Source organism: Syngnathus typhle, linkage group LG20, assembly GCF_033458585.1.
Source record: "Syngnathus typhle isolate RoL2023-S1 ecotype Sweden linkage group LG20, RoL_Styp_1.0, whole genome shotgun sequence".
Classification (NCBI taxonomy): domain Eukaryota; kingdom Metazoa; phylum Chordata; class Actinopteri; order Syngnathiformes; family Syngnathidae; genus Syngnathus; species Syngnathus typhle.
The window spans coordinates 2,055,371-2,066,920 of record NC_083757.1 but is presented as its reverse complement, the minus strand read 5'-3'; the positions used below and the strand labels follow the sequence as shown (position 1 = coordinate 2,066,920).

At 43.1% G+C, this 11,550-nt stretch overlaps 3 protein-coding genes across 4 annotated transcripts; 2 read left to right on the top strand and 1 right to left on the bottom strand.

The window, feature by feature from the left end:
- The first annotated feature begins 690 nt into the window (after nucleotides 1-690).
- On the top strand, nucleotides 691-2,001 carry LOC133144754 (tetranectin-like). Its single transcript, XM_061267664.1, has 3 exons — nucleotides 691-840; nucleotides 915-1,007; nucleotides 1,110-2,001. The coding sequence occupies exons 1-3, from the start codon at nucleotides 744-746 to the stop codon at nucleotides 1,505-1,507; spliced, it is 588 nt and encodes a 195-aa protein (XP_061123648.1). The 5' UTR covers nucleotides 691-743; the 3' UTR covers nucleotides 1,508-2,001.
- A 147-nt stretch (nucleotides 2,002-2,148) lies between these two features.
- On the bottom strand, nucleotides 2,149-8,328 carry cdcp1b (CUB domain containing protein 1b). Of its 2 annotated transcripts, XM_061267658.1 has the most exons (14): nucleotides 8,148-8,328; nucleotides 7,950-8,030; nucleotides 7,149-7,364; nucleotides 6,730-7,071; nucleotides 6,343-6,558; nucleotides 5,933-6,283; nucleotides 5,641-5,856; nucleotides 5,061-5,417; nucleotides 4,623-4,982; nucleotides 4,341-4,538; nucleotides 3,908-4,267; nucleotides 3,255-3,611; nucleotides 3,096-3,177; nucleotides 2,149-2,973 (listed from the first exon to the last, which is right to left on the bottom strand). In XM_061267658.1, the coding sequence occupies exons 2-14, from the start codon at nucleotides 8,008-8,010 to the stop codon at nucleotides 2,475-2,477; spliced, it is 3,615 nt and encodes a 1,204-aa protein (XP_061123642.1). In that variant the 5' UTR covers nucleotides 8,011-8,030; nucleotides 8,148-8,328; the 3' UTR covers nucleotides 2,149-2,474. The 2 variants fall into 2 exon arrangements, with proteins under 2 accessions (XP_061123642.1, XP_061123640.1); XM_061267656.1 differs by having other exon boundaries at nucleotides 7,950-8,327.
- Nucleotides 8,329-8,989: 661 nt separating this feature from the next.
- On the top strand, nucleotides 8,990-11,294 carry limd1b (LIM domains containing 1b). Its single transcript, XM_061267665.1, has 7 exons — nucleotides 8,990-9,802; nucleotides 9,885-9,986; nucleotides 10,286-10,353; nucleotides 10,656-10,718; nucleotides 10,782-10,912; nucleotides 11,034-11,085; nucleotides 11,169-11,294. Exons 1-7 carry the CDS (start codon nucleotides 9,769-9,771, stop codon nucleotides 11,250-11,252), a joined length of 534 nt encoding a protein of 177 aa, XP_061123649.1. The 5' UTR covers nucleotides 8,990-9,768; the 3' UTR covers nucleotides 11,253-11,294.
- Nucleotides 11,295-11,550: the final 256 nt, after the last annotated feature.

The window sequence follows — 11,550 nt, the reverse complement described above, 5'->3', positions numbered from 1 at the left end:
AGCCAGTAGATATTGGACTTCCAGTTATGAACGTTAGCATTTTACCTCAAGTTGACCTAAGCGTCACCTGTCCAAAGAATGTTATGGAGGATTTTTCCAAAATATATTTTATGTTGTTTTGATTATACACATAGAGATAGTAAAAATATGTTCCGGTTATGTAACACGGTTGAGGAAAATTCTCGAATCTCTGCACCTTTTTTGCTACTGCCACGTGGCTAAAGCTGAGTGTTTGACTAAAAGAGAGACCAGATGGGAAGAAACCATTCCAGACTTCTGTCAGACGCTCCAAAATTTTCATGGCAGATGGGTCCAAAGCAAACTTCTGTTCCCAGGCTGCAACTTTTGGAAAGCAATTTGTGAATTTGCCCCTTTTTTTTTTTAATAGACTTTGGCATGTAAACATGACATTTCACAGTTTCCGCTGATTTATCGTATTTTTGAATTGCATCGTTATTAACTTCACTATCCATTTTGAAACAGAAGCAAAGCCTTCCATACAAACGTTTGGCAAACATTCAGGAAAAAAATATCCCATCTTTTTCAGGCAGGTTATTTAACTCACAATGCTTCTTTTTTCTTTGTCGTCTGAAACCCGCACATGGTTATGTCATCAGTGCTGAGGTTTTACACCATCTCATCATTTTTCACATGCACACACACACGAATGAAAAAGGGCGGGTACACAGGCAGAAGATAAATACCTCCACGTTGATCCATCCTCAGTCTAACAAAGTGTAGCCATGGAATGCAAAGGTGTTTGCGTGCTGATCCTTGGGTTGATGTTGATCAACTGCTCACTCCAGCAAAATCCACCAAAGAAGAAGCCTGCACGAAAAGGTACTTTGCACCAAAAAAAAAAATAGTTTACCAACACTTTCATGTTTTGTGACTTTTTTGCGTGTTGAAATTAGACAACAATGCTGCCATCGAGGAGCTACAGAAACAGATTGATGAAATCGTGCAGGACCTCACCCTTCTGAAAGAAGAACAAGCCTTGCAGAGAGGTAAAAAAATAATCAAGCACAGATGTGGAAGATTAAATCTGTTAAAAAAAAAAAGAATCAGGGGAATCCAGTATAAATAAATCAAGCATTTTTTCTATATAGTGTGTTTAAAGGGCACAAAGATAAAGGGCAAGTGCGTCTTGGCCAACCCAGAGAAGAAGTCCTACCACGCAGCCAGCGAGGACTGCAATGCCCTGGGTGGCGTTCTGGCCACCCCGATGTCTGCCGAAGAGAACGCCATGCTGACAGACTACCTCCGCCTCATCGTGGGCAAAGACGAGCAGGTGTGGCTGGGCTTCAACGACATGGTGACCGAAGACACTTGGGCCGACCAGACCGGCACCAGTATCCAGTTCAAGAACTGGGACAGCCGCGCCCGTCAGCCAGATGGCGGCACGTCCCAGAACTGTGCCGTGCTGTCGGGGCCCGCCAGCGGGAAGTGGTTAGATGAGAACTGCCGTGACGAGAAGGCCTCCGTGTGCCAGTTCAACATTGTGTGATCACGTGTATGCCGTAAAATTCAAAATAGCTGCTTTTGTGTGTACTTCTGCTGCAATGCCACTTTACCTTCTTTTTAAAAGAGGCTTTTTTACAAAAAAAAATTCTGGTTCTGCAATTGGACTCATTTACAATCTGCAGTGGCTGGAATTTTCATTCTTTGTTCTCCAACCACAATTTTTTTTTAAATACCACTATCGATACACTCTTTAGCAGCATTATGTAACAAAGCTGTTTTTACTGAGGTATGCATTCAGTGTTTGTGGTTGTAGCAGATGAACCGATCCGATATAAATTGGATCTGACGAGACAAGCCGCAAAGTCACACCAAAAACTATTTTGAACGTGCCTGTCAAAACTCTACTATGCTGCATTTTGTATTTCACTGACAAGTCTCACATTGAGCCTGAAGAATATTCTTATTTTTTTTCCTATTTTCCTTTTAAATACAGAAGTTAGCCTGATGTAACCTAAATAAAAGCTCATTGCCTACCTATTTTATTTCTCGTCATTTAAATGATGTAAACGTGGACTACTGCAACTGCCATGAGTGCTTCTTCCACTTCCCTTCCATGTTTGTCACGGAGCCCGTTTTTGTGGTTGGAATCGTTTTTCCAATCCAGAATTGAAAACCTCAGTGTCGTTTCAGTCCAATAAAGGCAGCGTTCCCCTCAAATTTATTGTTTAAAAAAAGTAATTACAGGATTAAAAAAAAAAAAAAAAAGAGAGAGACTCAAACAATTTCCCTGCTCCACAACCTAAACCACATGGGCAGAGAGAATAAAAAATATTAAGCAACATTAAAAAAAAAATAAAAAAAAAGGTCTCAGATCCTGTTCTGGAAGCTTTTCAAAATTCAGCTAAAGCTCAAGTGTTTCAACTGAATTCCCTGAGCGTGACTTATAGGCACAGAAGTTCCCATCTCTGAGAAGTAACAAGAATTTAAATCATCATTTCGCATCTTACGTCCTACAAGTAGTCCTCTGACGTCGGCGGTTGCGGTTCCATGTCGGCACCGGACAATCGGATGGTGTTTATATCTCCCGTGTTTTTGAACGTGTAGAGTTCATTATCCACCATTCGGCGGTCATGGAATCCCAGGCTGTCCTGCCGGTCAATGGGCGTGCGCGGACGAGGCGGGATGAACGACTGGGACGGGTCCAGGAACGTATCGAAGTGGTCCACCTCGGGCTCCGGCTCCGGTTCGCTGATGACCGGCAGCTCGGAGGGGCCCGTGAACGTTTGGTAGGAGTCCAACTGCATTCCTTTGAAATGATCTTGCATGCTGTCCGCGTAGCTGGTGTCGCCCAGAAGGTGACCGTAGACCATGGTCTCGTCTATGGAGGCGTACACGTGGGAGTTGTTTTCAGACCTGGCTTTGCTGAATTTCCTGTCACCGGGTCGGAACATATTCCCTCTGCCAATGTAGATGGATGCCTCTTTGTCCTTGATCTCTCTTTTCTTTTTCCTTTTTGAAAAAAAACCCCACAGAATTTCCCATTGACATAAATTGAAACGCTATTAATCCGTTCCAGACTTTATGTGTCAGTAAAATAGGCGCCAATCTGTTTTATTTCAAGTGTTGCTCACCTAATGAAGAAGCAGACGACAGCCAAGATGATGAGGAAAAGCAGAAGTGCTCCTGCTATCCCGAGAAGGATTGCTAAAAGATCTGTGAAAACAAAAAAGATATTCGTTTTTCTATTTATTTTATGCAGTCATAATAGAACTAAGGGAAAATGTTCTTACTGGTCTTTGGTTCTAAAACTATTTTGGTGACTGCCCCAAAGTTTCCATCATCTGGTATACAGTTGGACATATTGAGATAAAAGCTGCGGGGCACCAGTAACACGTCGTCGGTCTTCTCGTCCTCCCGGCGGCTCAGGATCTCCTCCTCAGAGTCCAGCATCTTGACTTTGATGGCCGTGTGTCGGTCGTTGCATTTGGGCTGGCTGACCTTGACGAACTGGACCCGAGCCTTGTAGCCGCTCGGCAAAGAGACGATCCAGGACACGGTGGACGAAGGCCTCATTCCTTTGGGCCAGTTGGGAGTGGCCAGCAGGGTTGGAGAAGACATTTGTGGGCTGATTTGATAAATGATGGTCTCTGAAAAATTGCGCAACCAAAGGAAGTCAGGATGCTATTTTGAGTGCAAGTGCAAAAAAAACCCCCAAAAACAGAGACATCATTTTGCAAAACTGTTGAATTAATATGAAATTGCGTTACCCTCCAGAAAATATAGATTTTATTTAAATAAATATAAAAAAAGTAGTGCTTTGAAATGACTTAGCAACATATTGAAACTATGTTTAAGTGAGGGGAGGAGCTTCAGTGAGAGCTAAGTGGTGCTTTGCTGCCCTCTTGTGTCATCTATAAGTAACTGCAAACATTCAAATTCTTACCTGGGATCTCTTTCGTGAAGGTGGCATTAAGAAAAGGCTCTTTCCTCTTGCTAAAATCTGCAGTCGTGGCCGTGACGGAGATGTTGGCGTGCACCTGAAGTTTCTGGATGCTCCCGTCGTAGCAGAAATCTCCCACAGAGAAGCCTTGGCTCTCCTCCACGTGGAACGAGACAGAAGCGTTGCACTTCTGGCCTGGTACCGACTGTCGAAGACTTCCGAATGATGGTGACACGAGGTCGATGGTTCGGTCCTGAGGGATTACGAGGTGCCAGGTAAAGCTATGGAGGGGCATCCGTAGACAGGAATCCAACGTGGGCACTGTGAGGAGGCTCTCGGGGCAGGAAGCCGTATTGTGACAATCTGGTTTTGATCAATATTATGAGTTAGGAAGAATCATGTGACTTAAAAAAAAAAAAAAGAGATAAACTCTTACCGATAACTTGACTTGAGGTCAATTGCACATCTTCATTGGGACAGTCGAGGAAAGATAAGTCGGCCTTAGTGCCTGCAGCCACGTTTATCTTTTTCGAAATCTCAGAGTTAACGCTCATCTCGCAGTAAGGATCGGAACCCACTTTCTCGATCTGCAAGGAGACTTTGGGCTGTTTGCTCAGGTCCACTGTGCACAGAACTGAGCAGGGGAGGGGGGGGGGGACAATCAATTACACAAAGCCACTTTGGGTTTAATATGATTTTTTTAAAAAAATGATCAAACCTGGGTGACCACTTCTCATAACAGACACGCTGTATTTCAAAGTGAGTCCTTGCAAGGTCCTGTTCGTTTCACAATTCTTCAGCACCATTTCAAAATCGCCCTGCTGATGCTCCGGCTGCTTGTCAGTCAGCCCCGTATTGATCACCTTCTTGTCCTGTTTCCTGTACATCACTTCTACGTTCTTGCCGAGGCACTCCGGAGCCGTATGGCTGTGGAAATGGACGCTATAATTGTGCATGCCGGGCACGACAAAGTCCCACTGCGTCTGTTGGTCGTCAGGGAAATCGTTGGGATAGTTGGCCGAGATGAAGGTTGTGTTGGAGATGCCTCGTGGTAGGTTGACCTTCACAATAGCCACCACTGAAAACCAAAGCGGGAAATATTTGGGGTTTTAATGACAACATAAGATGGGAATGGAAAATTAGCATATCCACTTACTGCTGGTCTCAGGTCCAACACTTAGTTTAAAGTCAACCGGATCCATCTTATTGTCTCCAGGAACCTGGAGAGAAACCCGGCCCTTGTAGCGCACCTGAACACTCGTGACAGAACCTCCCTTGCAGAAGGTTCCGATGTTGGCAGGGCCCGTTCGCAGATACGTAACGAGAACATAGGTGTGTTCATCTGGACAGGTTTCTCTGTTGGCAATCTGCTGCATTCCTGGCTCGGGGAAGTCCAGCTGGAAAGCCCGAGTCGAGCTAACTTTCAGATCCCAGGTGAAGGTTCGGTTGAAATCGGGGAAGAGCGACGACTCAGCCTGGACTATATCGCCGGAGCAGGAAGTCGCTGTGCAGTCTGGAATTGCAGGAAAACACAAGTGCTGTTAAGTTGAAGCAGATTTGTGTCAATAAAGATTTAAAATATTGCTAAGATGTTTACCTAGCGGGTTTTGAGCTAGCTTAGCGCTTGCTTATGTAAATCCAGTGTCTTTTAAATACAGTGTTTAGAAAATCCTGGTGTAGACATGTTTCAAGTGTGCTTTAAAATTAAATAAAAATAGGTGTTTATATTTGCCTACCAATTTCTCTGTTGATCTCCACATTGAAGATCTCCTCAGGGTGAGGACAAGTGAAGTCCAAGGAGGTGTTATGAGATTCTCTCAGGGTTAGACTTTTTTCCTTACAGGTCTGTTTTGGGATTGTTTGCACACACACGTTGCAGTCAGGGTCGACTGTGTCCCGGCTGATAGTAATGATGGTGTCCGGGTCAGGGGTCACAGAAATCATTCTTCCAGCTGACATGAAAGGAAACAAAAAATAAGTATTGGATTTCTCACATGATGAGGAAACAATCAGAATGAAGCCATTTGCCTCTGGGTGCAGCTTTGGTTGTAAAAATCGTCCTGTCCATGTCTTCTCCTTGAGGGACCTCCACGATCACGGCAGTCGTCCCGAGGAGATCCAGACGTGACAGCGGTCCGCCTCTGCAGTATCTCTTGGTTACGATTTTCCCGTTGCTTCTTGTTGTGCTCACCGAGTACTGGGGTCCTTCTTGACATTTGTCTTGCGCCGCTATCTCCTTCAGGTTCTCCCGAGGTAGCTCCAAGGTCAAGACAGTCCTGTCCGGGACACTAATATCCCATTTTAGAGTTCTTCCAAAGTCCTTCCAGGTGTTTGGATTGAGCTCTCCTGCAGTAGGTGTGCATGAGCTCTGGGTACATTCTGAAAAAAGAAATATATTATATAAAGAAATATTACAACTCAATAGAGAAAGGACTCACCTATTGTCGTTTCCACCCGCACAATGTACGCATCTTGAGGTTTGAGGCAGCTGAACTCCAGCGCTAGATTTTGGACATCAGTCAGGGTCTTCTCGGTCTGGGTGCAAGTGCGAGCCGAGTCAACCCCGGTACACAGCTCGCATTCCGGTTCCTGCGAGAACCTACTGAGCGCTATAGTCGTGCTTGAATCCACCGTCACAACCACCGTTCGGCCTTCTAAAAAAAAAAAAAAAAAAGTGGGACCGGAAATGAAGGATATTTGTCAGACTAGGCAACCCAATTAAGGCACAATGCACAAGAGGTCATTATTAATTCATAATATGGTTGGAGTCTGAAATATTGCAGCAGATTCTTCCTCAGAAGCACCATCATGTTCAATATTCTTACTTAGTGGTCCAGCAGTCGCTTGGAACAGCACAGCCTCCACCTGCGTTTTTGGTGCAACTTGCAGAGACACCACAGCTCGATCGAGCAGGTCTAAATGGGTCACAGAACCCGCTTTGCAGTAGTGAGTGTCAACTTCGCCGTTCCCTTCAAATGTGGTCACTGAATACCGATATCCATTATTGCACGGCTGTGACGTTTCCCGCAGTCCCTCTCCGAGGACATCCAAACCCACAACTGTCTTTTCAGGCGCCTTGATCGTCCAGATGAATGTTCTGGGGAAGTCATTGAAGAGAGACGGCTGTGTTTCGATTGTTGAAGGCGTGCAGGTGTCGTTTGTGCATTCTGCATAACAAAACAAAAAAGAGTTATAGTCAATTTAGCACAACAAGCTAATATTAGCACTATGATTATTTACTCACCGATGAGCTGATTGATAGTAACCAAGTAAAACTGTTCAACGGGGCAGTTGAAGACCACCTCGACCTCCTTCTCAGGCTCCAGAGCAAGAATCAAATCACACGTTTGGGTGTCGTTGACCTCGCCGACGACACACACCGTACACTCCTCTGCAGCCGGGCGACTTGACACAATCACCGATGTGCCTTTGTCCGAGCGGACTGTCAACTGTATGCATTCTGATGAAACGGATGGGAGGGAGTCGGATGATGCAAGAAAAGGAAATGGAGAAATGACAAAACAATAGAAAAGATTAGCAGCGTTGCCCACCACATCCATCTTTAAGTATGCTGGGAAATATACTGACATTTATAAAATCAATTATCCAATCCAACAACTGTTATGCATATTTTGCCATTATAATGGTGATTTATTGTGCGAAAAAAATCATATAAATGTTAATAATACAAATTTGTAAAGCTTAGAATAAAAGGGGCAGCTTCTGCTCCACAGAAGGACAGTCACAACTCTGTAGCAGATTGCAGGTCAATTATTAATGAGATGATCAATTCGAGCCGCCAAGGTAGCGCCATAAATGCCCCATGAATTTTTTAAAGCGGAAGGTCTATGTGTCAAACTAAATATCTCTACTGTAAAGTCGATCACACATTTCCCCTGGTGCGGTGTTTTTTTTTTTTTTATGAGATCCAACAGCAGCGCATTCAAACTGTTTGCTTTCAGTTCCGACGGCGTGACCCAATTCAAATTAAACGCACACATAGAGGAAGAACACGCAACTTATCCGTCGCAGCATAAAGTCTCACCTGATAATTGGAGAAAAACCAACAAGAAAAGTCCGAGCGGCACGCAGATGTCGAACCGCATGTTCGGTTGTGCCTGCAAATCTTTATTTCCAAAAGCGGTCCAGGTTAATTTCCCCCCCCCAAAGTTGCAGTGTGTCAAAGTCGAAATTTGGCTAGGTCCCGCATGACGACGCTGACATGCAGCCACTTCCTGCTTACCTGAGCAGCAGGGGCGTGGTCCGCGGGGGCGCTGACCTGTTCAAACCTGACAGGTGAGCTCACACTCCCGACTAAATACAACTCGGATACGCACCGCGTAAAAAAAAAAACCCTTCCCTTCTTGTGCGGCGTGAGGCACAATGGCTTTACTATTTATAAGCACTGAAATTTGCCTGCGATCCTTGTCACGGTCCGCTAAAACCACGCAGGGTGTGGACGGTGAAGCGTTGACGCGCACGCGCACAAAGGCAAATAAAGGACTTTAAAGTAGAGTTGATTTAAAAAAAAAAAGAAAGGGCGTTTTTTGATTATTGTGTCTGTGATGGCTTTCGAGATGAAAGCACAAAGGACCAAAAGAGATTGACTGATGCAATCTTCTCCAAAAGTATTGGAACAGCAAGGTCAATTATTTTGTGTTTGTTTTAAGGTAAAAATATATACTATAATACCATACCATAGCATACCATATGTGTTTACAAAGCAAAATGAGATTGTATAGCCAATGAGGAGCATTTTATGGCAACAAAAATAATCCAAATGTGACTAACATATTTGATGAATTTCACTCCGAGCGTTGGAGAAGCTTCTCTCCTGCCTCCACATGCCACATAACGGAGACATTCCTGTATGGAAACATACCTGAGGGCAAGACGACTCACCACACACATACACATATTCAGTATAAATAAACAGATCACGTGTGTGTTATATTTGCGTGTCTATAGATTTGTTTTGGGTCCTGACCAATGTGTCTTTTAAATGACATTGTAGCGATTATTACTTTTTCAAAGTGCACACTGACACACTTTTTTTTTTTTTTTTTAATGTTGAACCAGTCCGACAACATGCAGATTGGGCGTTTTAGTGGCTCCGTGTGTTGCGCCTGCAAACAAGGGAGCTCACTCAGTGAAGAATCAGCAGCTGTCACCAATCCCTTCCCCTCCCGTGTTAGTGTAAAAGTGGGGCAAGACCACATGTGCTTGCAGGGGCCACGACTTTGCATGTTTTCATACCAAGGAATAAGGTTTCACGGCAAATGTTTCTTTCCCACACTCAGACGGATCTTCTGCAGCTGAGATGGCTTCAGAGAGTCAAATTTGGCTCATAGACATTATAAATTATGTGAGTTAGTGAACATAGTCAGTCACATAGGATTGTAGAAGTGCAGTTTGCAACATGACTTCAGATCCCACTCAGTGGTGTGAAAGGTCGTCTGTCTCCTATACGTGGCCCGTGATTGACGGCATGGCAAACAATCCAGGTTGTAGCCTACCATAACATAGAAAAGTGAAAAATACTTTTACACATAGAGTAATACTGTGCCGATTTTATAAATCGGATTTTAACAATTAATACAATTAATCCACATTGGTGACGACTTTGCAAATACAGTGTACATCTTATGCCCTGTTGCCACCAGCTCAGTTTACCATTTTGGAAAAAAATAAAAACGGCGATAAAATGCCCGCAACCGACCCCTCCCTGCCAGTGGAAGTAACCGTACCAAGTGCACCAGTCATATCAAAAGGCAGCTCTCCTTCCAGCTGTCTGTACAAAATTAAACCCCCCGACTGTCAAGATTGACGCCTCTCGTAGGAAAGACCGCTTGGAAAAGGAGGAAATGGACACCAGTGGTGGTTCGCAATTTTATTTTGGTAAGATGGAAGCTCTGTTGTATGATATTCCCCTCACTACTACTCCCTCAATGAATGACTTGAAAAAAAATGTTGTTTGCAGGTCATTGTGCAAAATGCAATAAAGAAGTGCTTGGTGCAGGAAAGGCCTGCCAGGCTTTGGGACAAATATTCCATCAAACGTGTTTCACCTGCAGTGTTTGTGGTGAGTATTTATACTGACAGTCGGACAAATGTGTTTTAAAAATACAATACTATACATCCACGGGAAACATAATGAATGTAGAAATGTTGTTTATCATTACACAGTTTGTATTTTCACTGCTGAATATCTAATAAATATAGATTGTTTTCAATCTTATTACTTTGTGCAAGTGTACTTAATGGTAGGAGTATATTTCTATTTTCCCCGGTATGTTATTGCAGAATAAATGAAATTAAATGAAACGTACCCTCCTCGTGTTCACTTGGATTTAGTAGTAAAGTGAATTTGTTTCTCATTAGATAAACGACTTCAAGGCAAACCCTTCTATACAGTGACTGGAACTATCTATTGCGAGGAGGATTTTTTGGTAGGTACACGCTTGAACTGTTTCACTTATTTTGGGTCATTATAAAACCAATATGACCGTATTCTAAACCCTGTGCAAAACAGTACGGAACACAAGTGATGCTTTCTACATGCATCACAATAACGCCAGTGTTTTGTTTTTTTCACATTTCCTTTTTTCGCATCTGTAAAAATAGAGCTCATTTGACTTGCCAAACAGCTCCAATTTGATCTCATTTATCCAAAAGGAAATGTCATGTTATTTTAGTGACCATTGTGTACATTTTTGTAATGAAGTACTGACAATATTTTCCATATATGCAGTACTCTGGAGTTCATCCATCCCCTGAAGTCTGTTTCAGCTGTGATCAGATCATCACAGATATGGTAAGGGATCTTCTATATTAGTTTGTGTGCAGGGTTAATATTCAATATGTGCACCGGTATCAGGTTGTGCAGGCTCGTGGGAAGACGTACCACTCGGCCTGCTTCCGTTGTGTTGTTTGCAAACAGAGCCTGGAGGATGTGCCCTTCACCGTGGGCCCTGACGAGAAGCTTTACTGTGTTGATGATTACCACAAGTAAGTATAATTGCTATTTATTTACTGTCTTACTGAACATTGGCTCACACCCAATTATTGGGAGTTGGAAGTCAGTAGAAGCAAGACAGGTTTAACATGAAATGGCTGTTGGTGGTTTCAGGGTGCAGGCTCCTTGCTGTGCTGCTTGCAATAAGCCCATACTACCAACTGAGGTGGGCCTTCAAGAAGTCATTTCTCACACTTCTGAATCTATTATTTTCAATTTTGAATATTTGCTTTATATCATTGTTTTCAGGGATGCACAGAGTCTATTCGAGTGGTTTCGTTTAACAAAAACTACCATGCAGAGTGCTACGGATGTGAAGTTGACTTTGTTTGAAGATAAGATTGTTGGGTATAAAATAAACGATAGGATATTCCATATTGTTTCTTGTTTAATTTTGCCTGGATGAATCTAAAGCCATTGTCTTTTATTCTTTGATCACCTTTGATGACACACAGCAGCATTAAATAACATCATTGTATCCCAAATATTTTTTTCTTTAAATAAATGACATTAGATGTATTTGATTTCTTTCAAACTTTGATTAACGATAGTCTAAATATATTATGTCACAATGGAATTAATATATTAAAAAAAAAAATAATGCATTTTATTACCTCACAGTTGTTGTTGT

What these genes read in the sequence shown, in the direction of transcription:
- LOC133144754 (XM_061267664.1), top strand. Translation starts at nt 744, where the DNA reads ATGGAATGCAAAGGTGTTTGCGTGCTGATCCTTGGGTTGATGTTGATC. An exon ending in GAAGAAGCCTGCACGAAAAG is followed by an intron (nt 841 to 914) that starts GTACTTTGCACC and finishes TGTTGAAATTAG; the next exon opens with ACAACAATGCTGCCATCGAG. An exon ending in AGAACAAGCCTTGCAGAGAG is followed by an intron (nt 1,008 to 1,109) that starts GTAAAAAAATAA and finishes TTTTCTATATAG; the next exon opens with TGTGTTTAAAGGGCACAAAG.
- cdcp1b (XM_061267658.1), bottom strand. Translation starts at nt 8,010, where the DNA reads ATGCGGTTCGACATCTGCGTGCCGCTCGGACTTTTCTTGTTGGTTTTT. An exon ending in TGTTGGACCTGAGACCAGCA is followed by an intron (nt 4,983 to 5,060) that starts GTAAGTGGATAT and finishes TTTGGTTTTCAG; the next exon opens with TGGTGGCTATTGTGAAGGTC. An exon ending in GACCTCAAGTCAAGTTATCG is followed by an intron (nt 4,268 to 4,340) that starts GTAAGAGTTTAT and finishes GATCAAAACCAG; the next exon opens with ATTGTCACAATACGGCTTCC.
- limd1b (XM_061267665.1), top strand. Translation starts at nt 9,769, where the DNA reads ATGGACACCAGTGGTGGTTCGCAATTTTATTTTG. An exon ending in ATTGCGAGGAGGATTTTTTG is followed by an intron (nt 10,354 to 10,655) that starts GTAGGTACACGC and finishes CCATATATGCAG; the next exon opens with TACTCTGGAGTTCATCCATC. An exon ending in AGCCCATACTACCAACTGAG is followed by an intron (nt 11,086 to 11,168) that starts GTGGGCCTTCAA and finishes CATTGTTTTCAG; the next exon opens with GGATGCACAGAGTCTATTCG.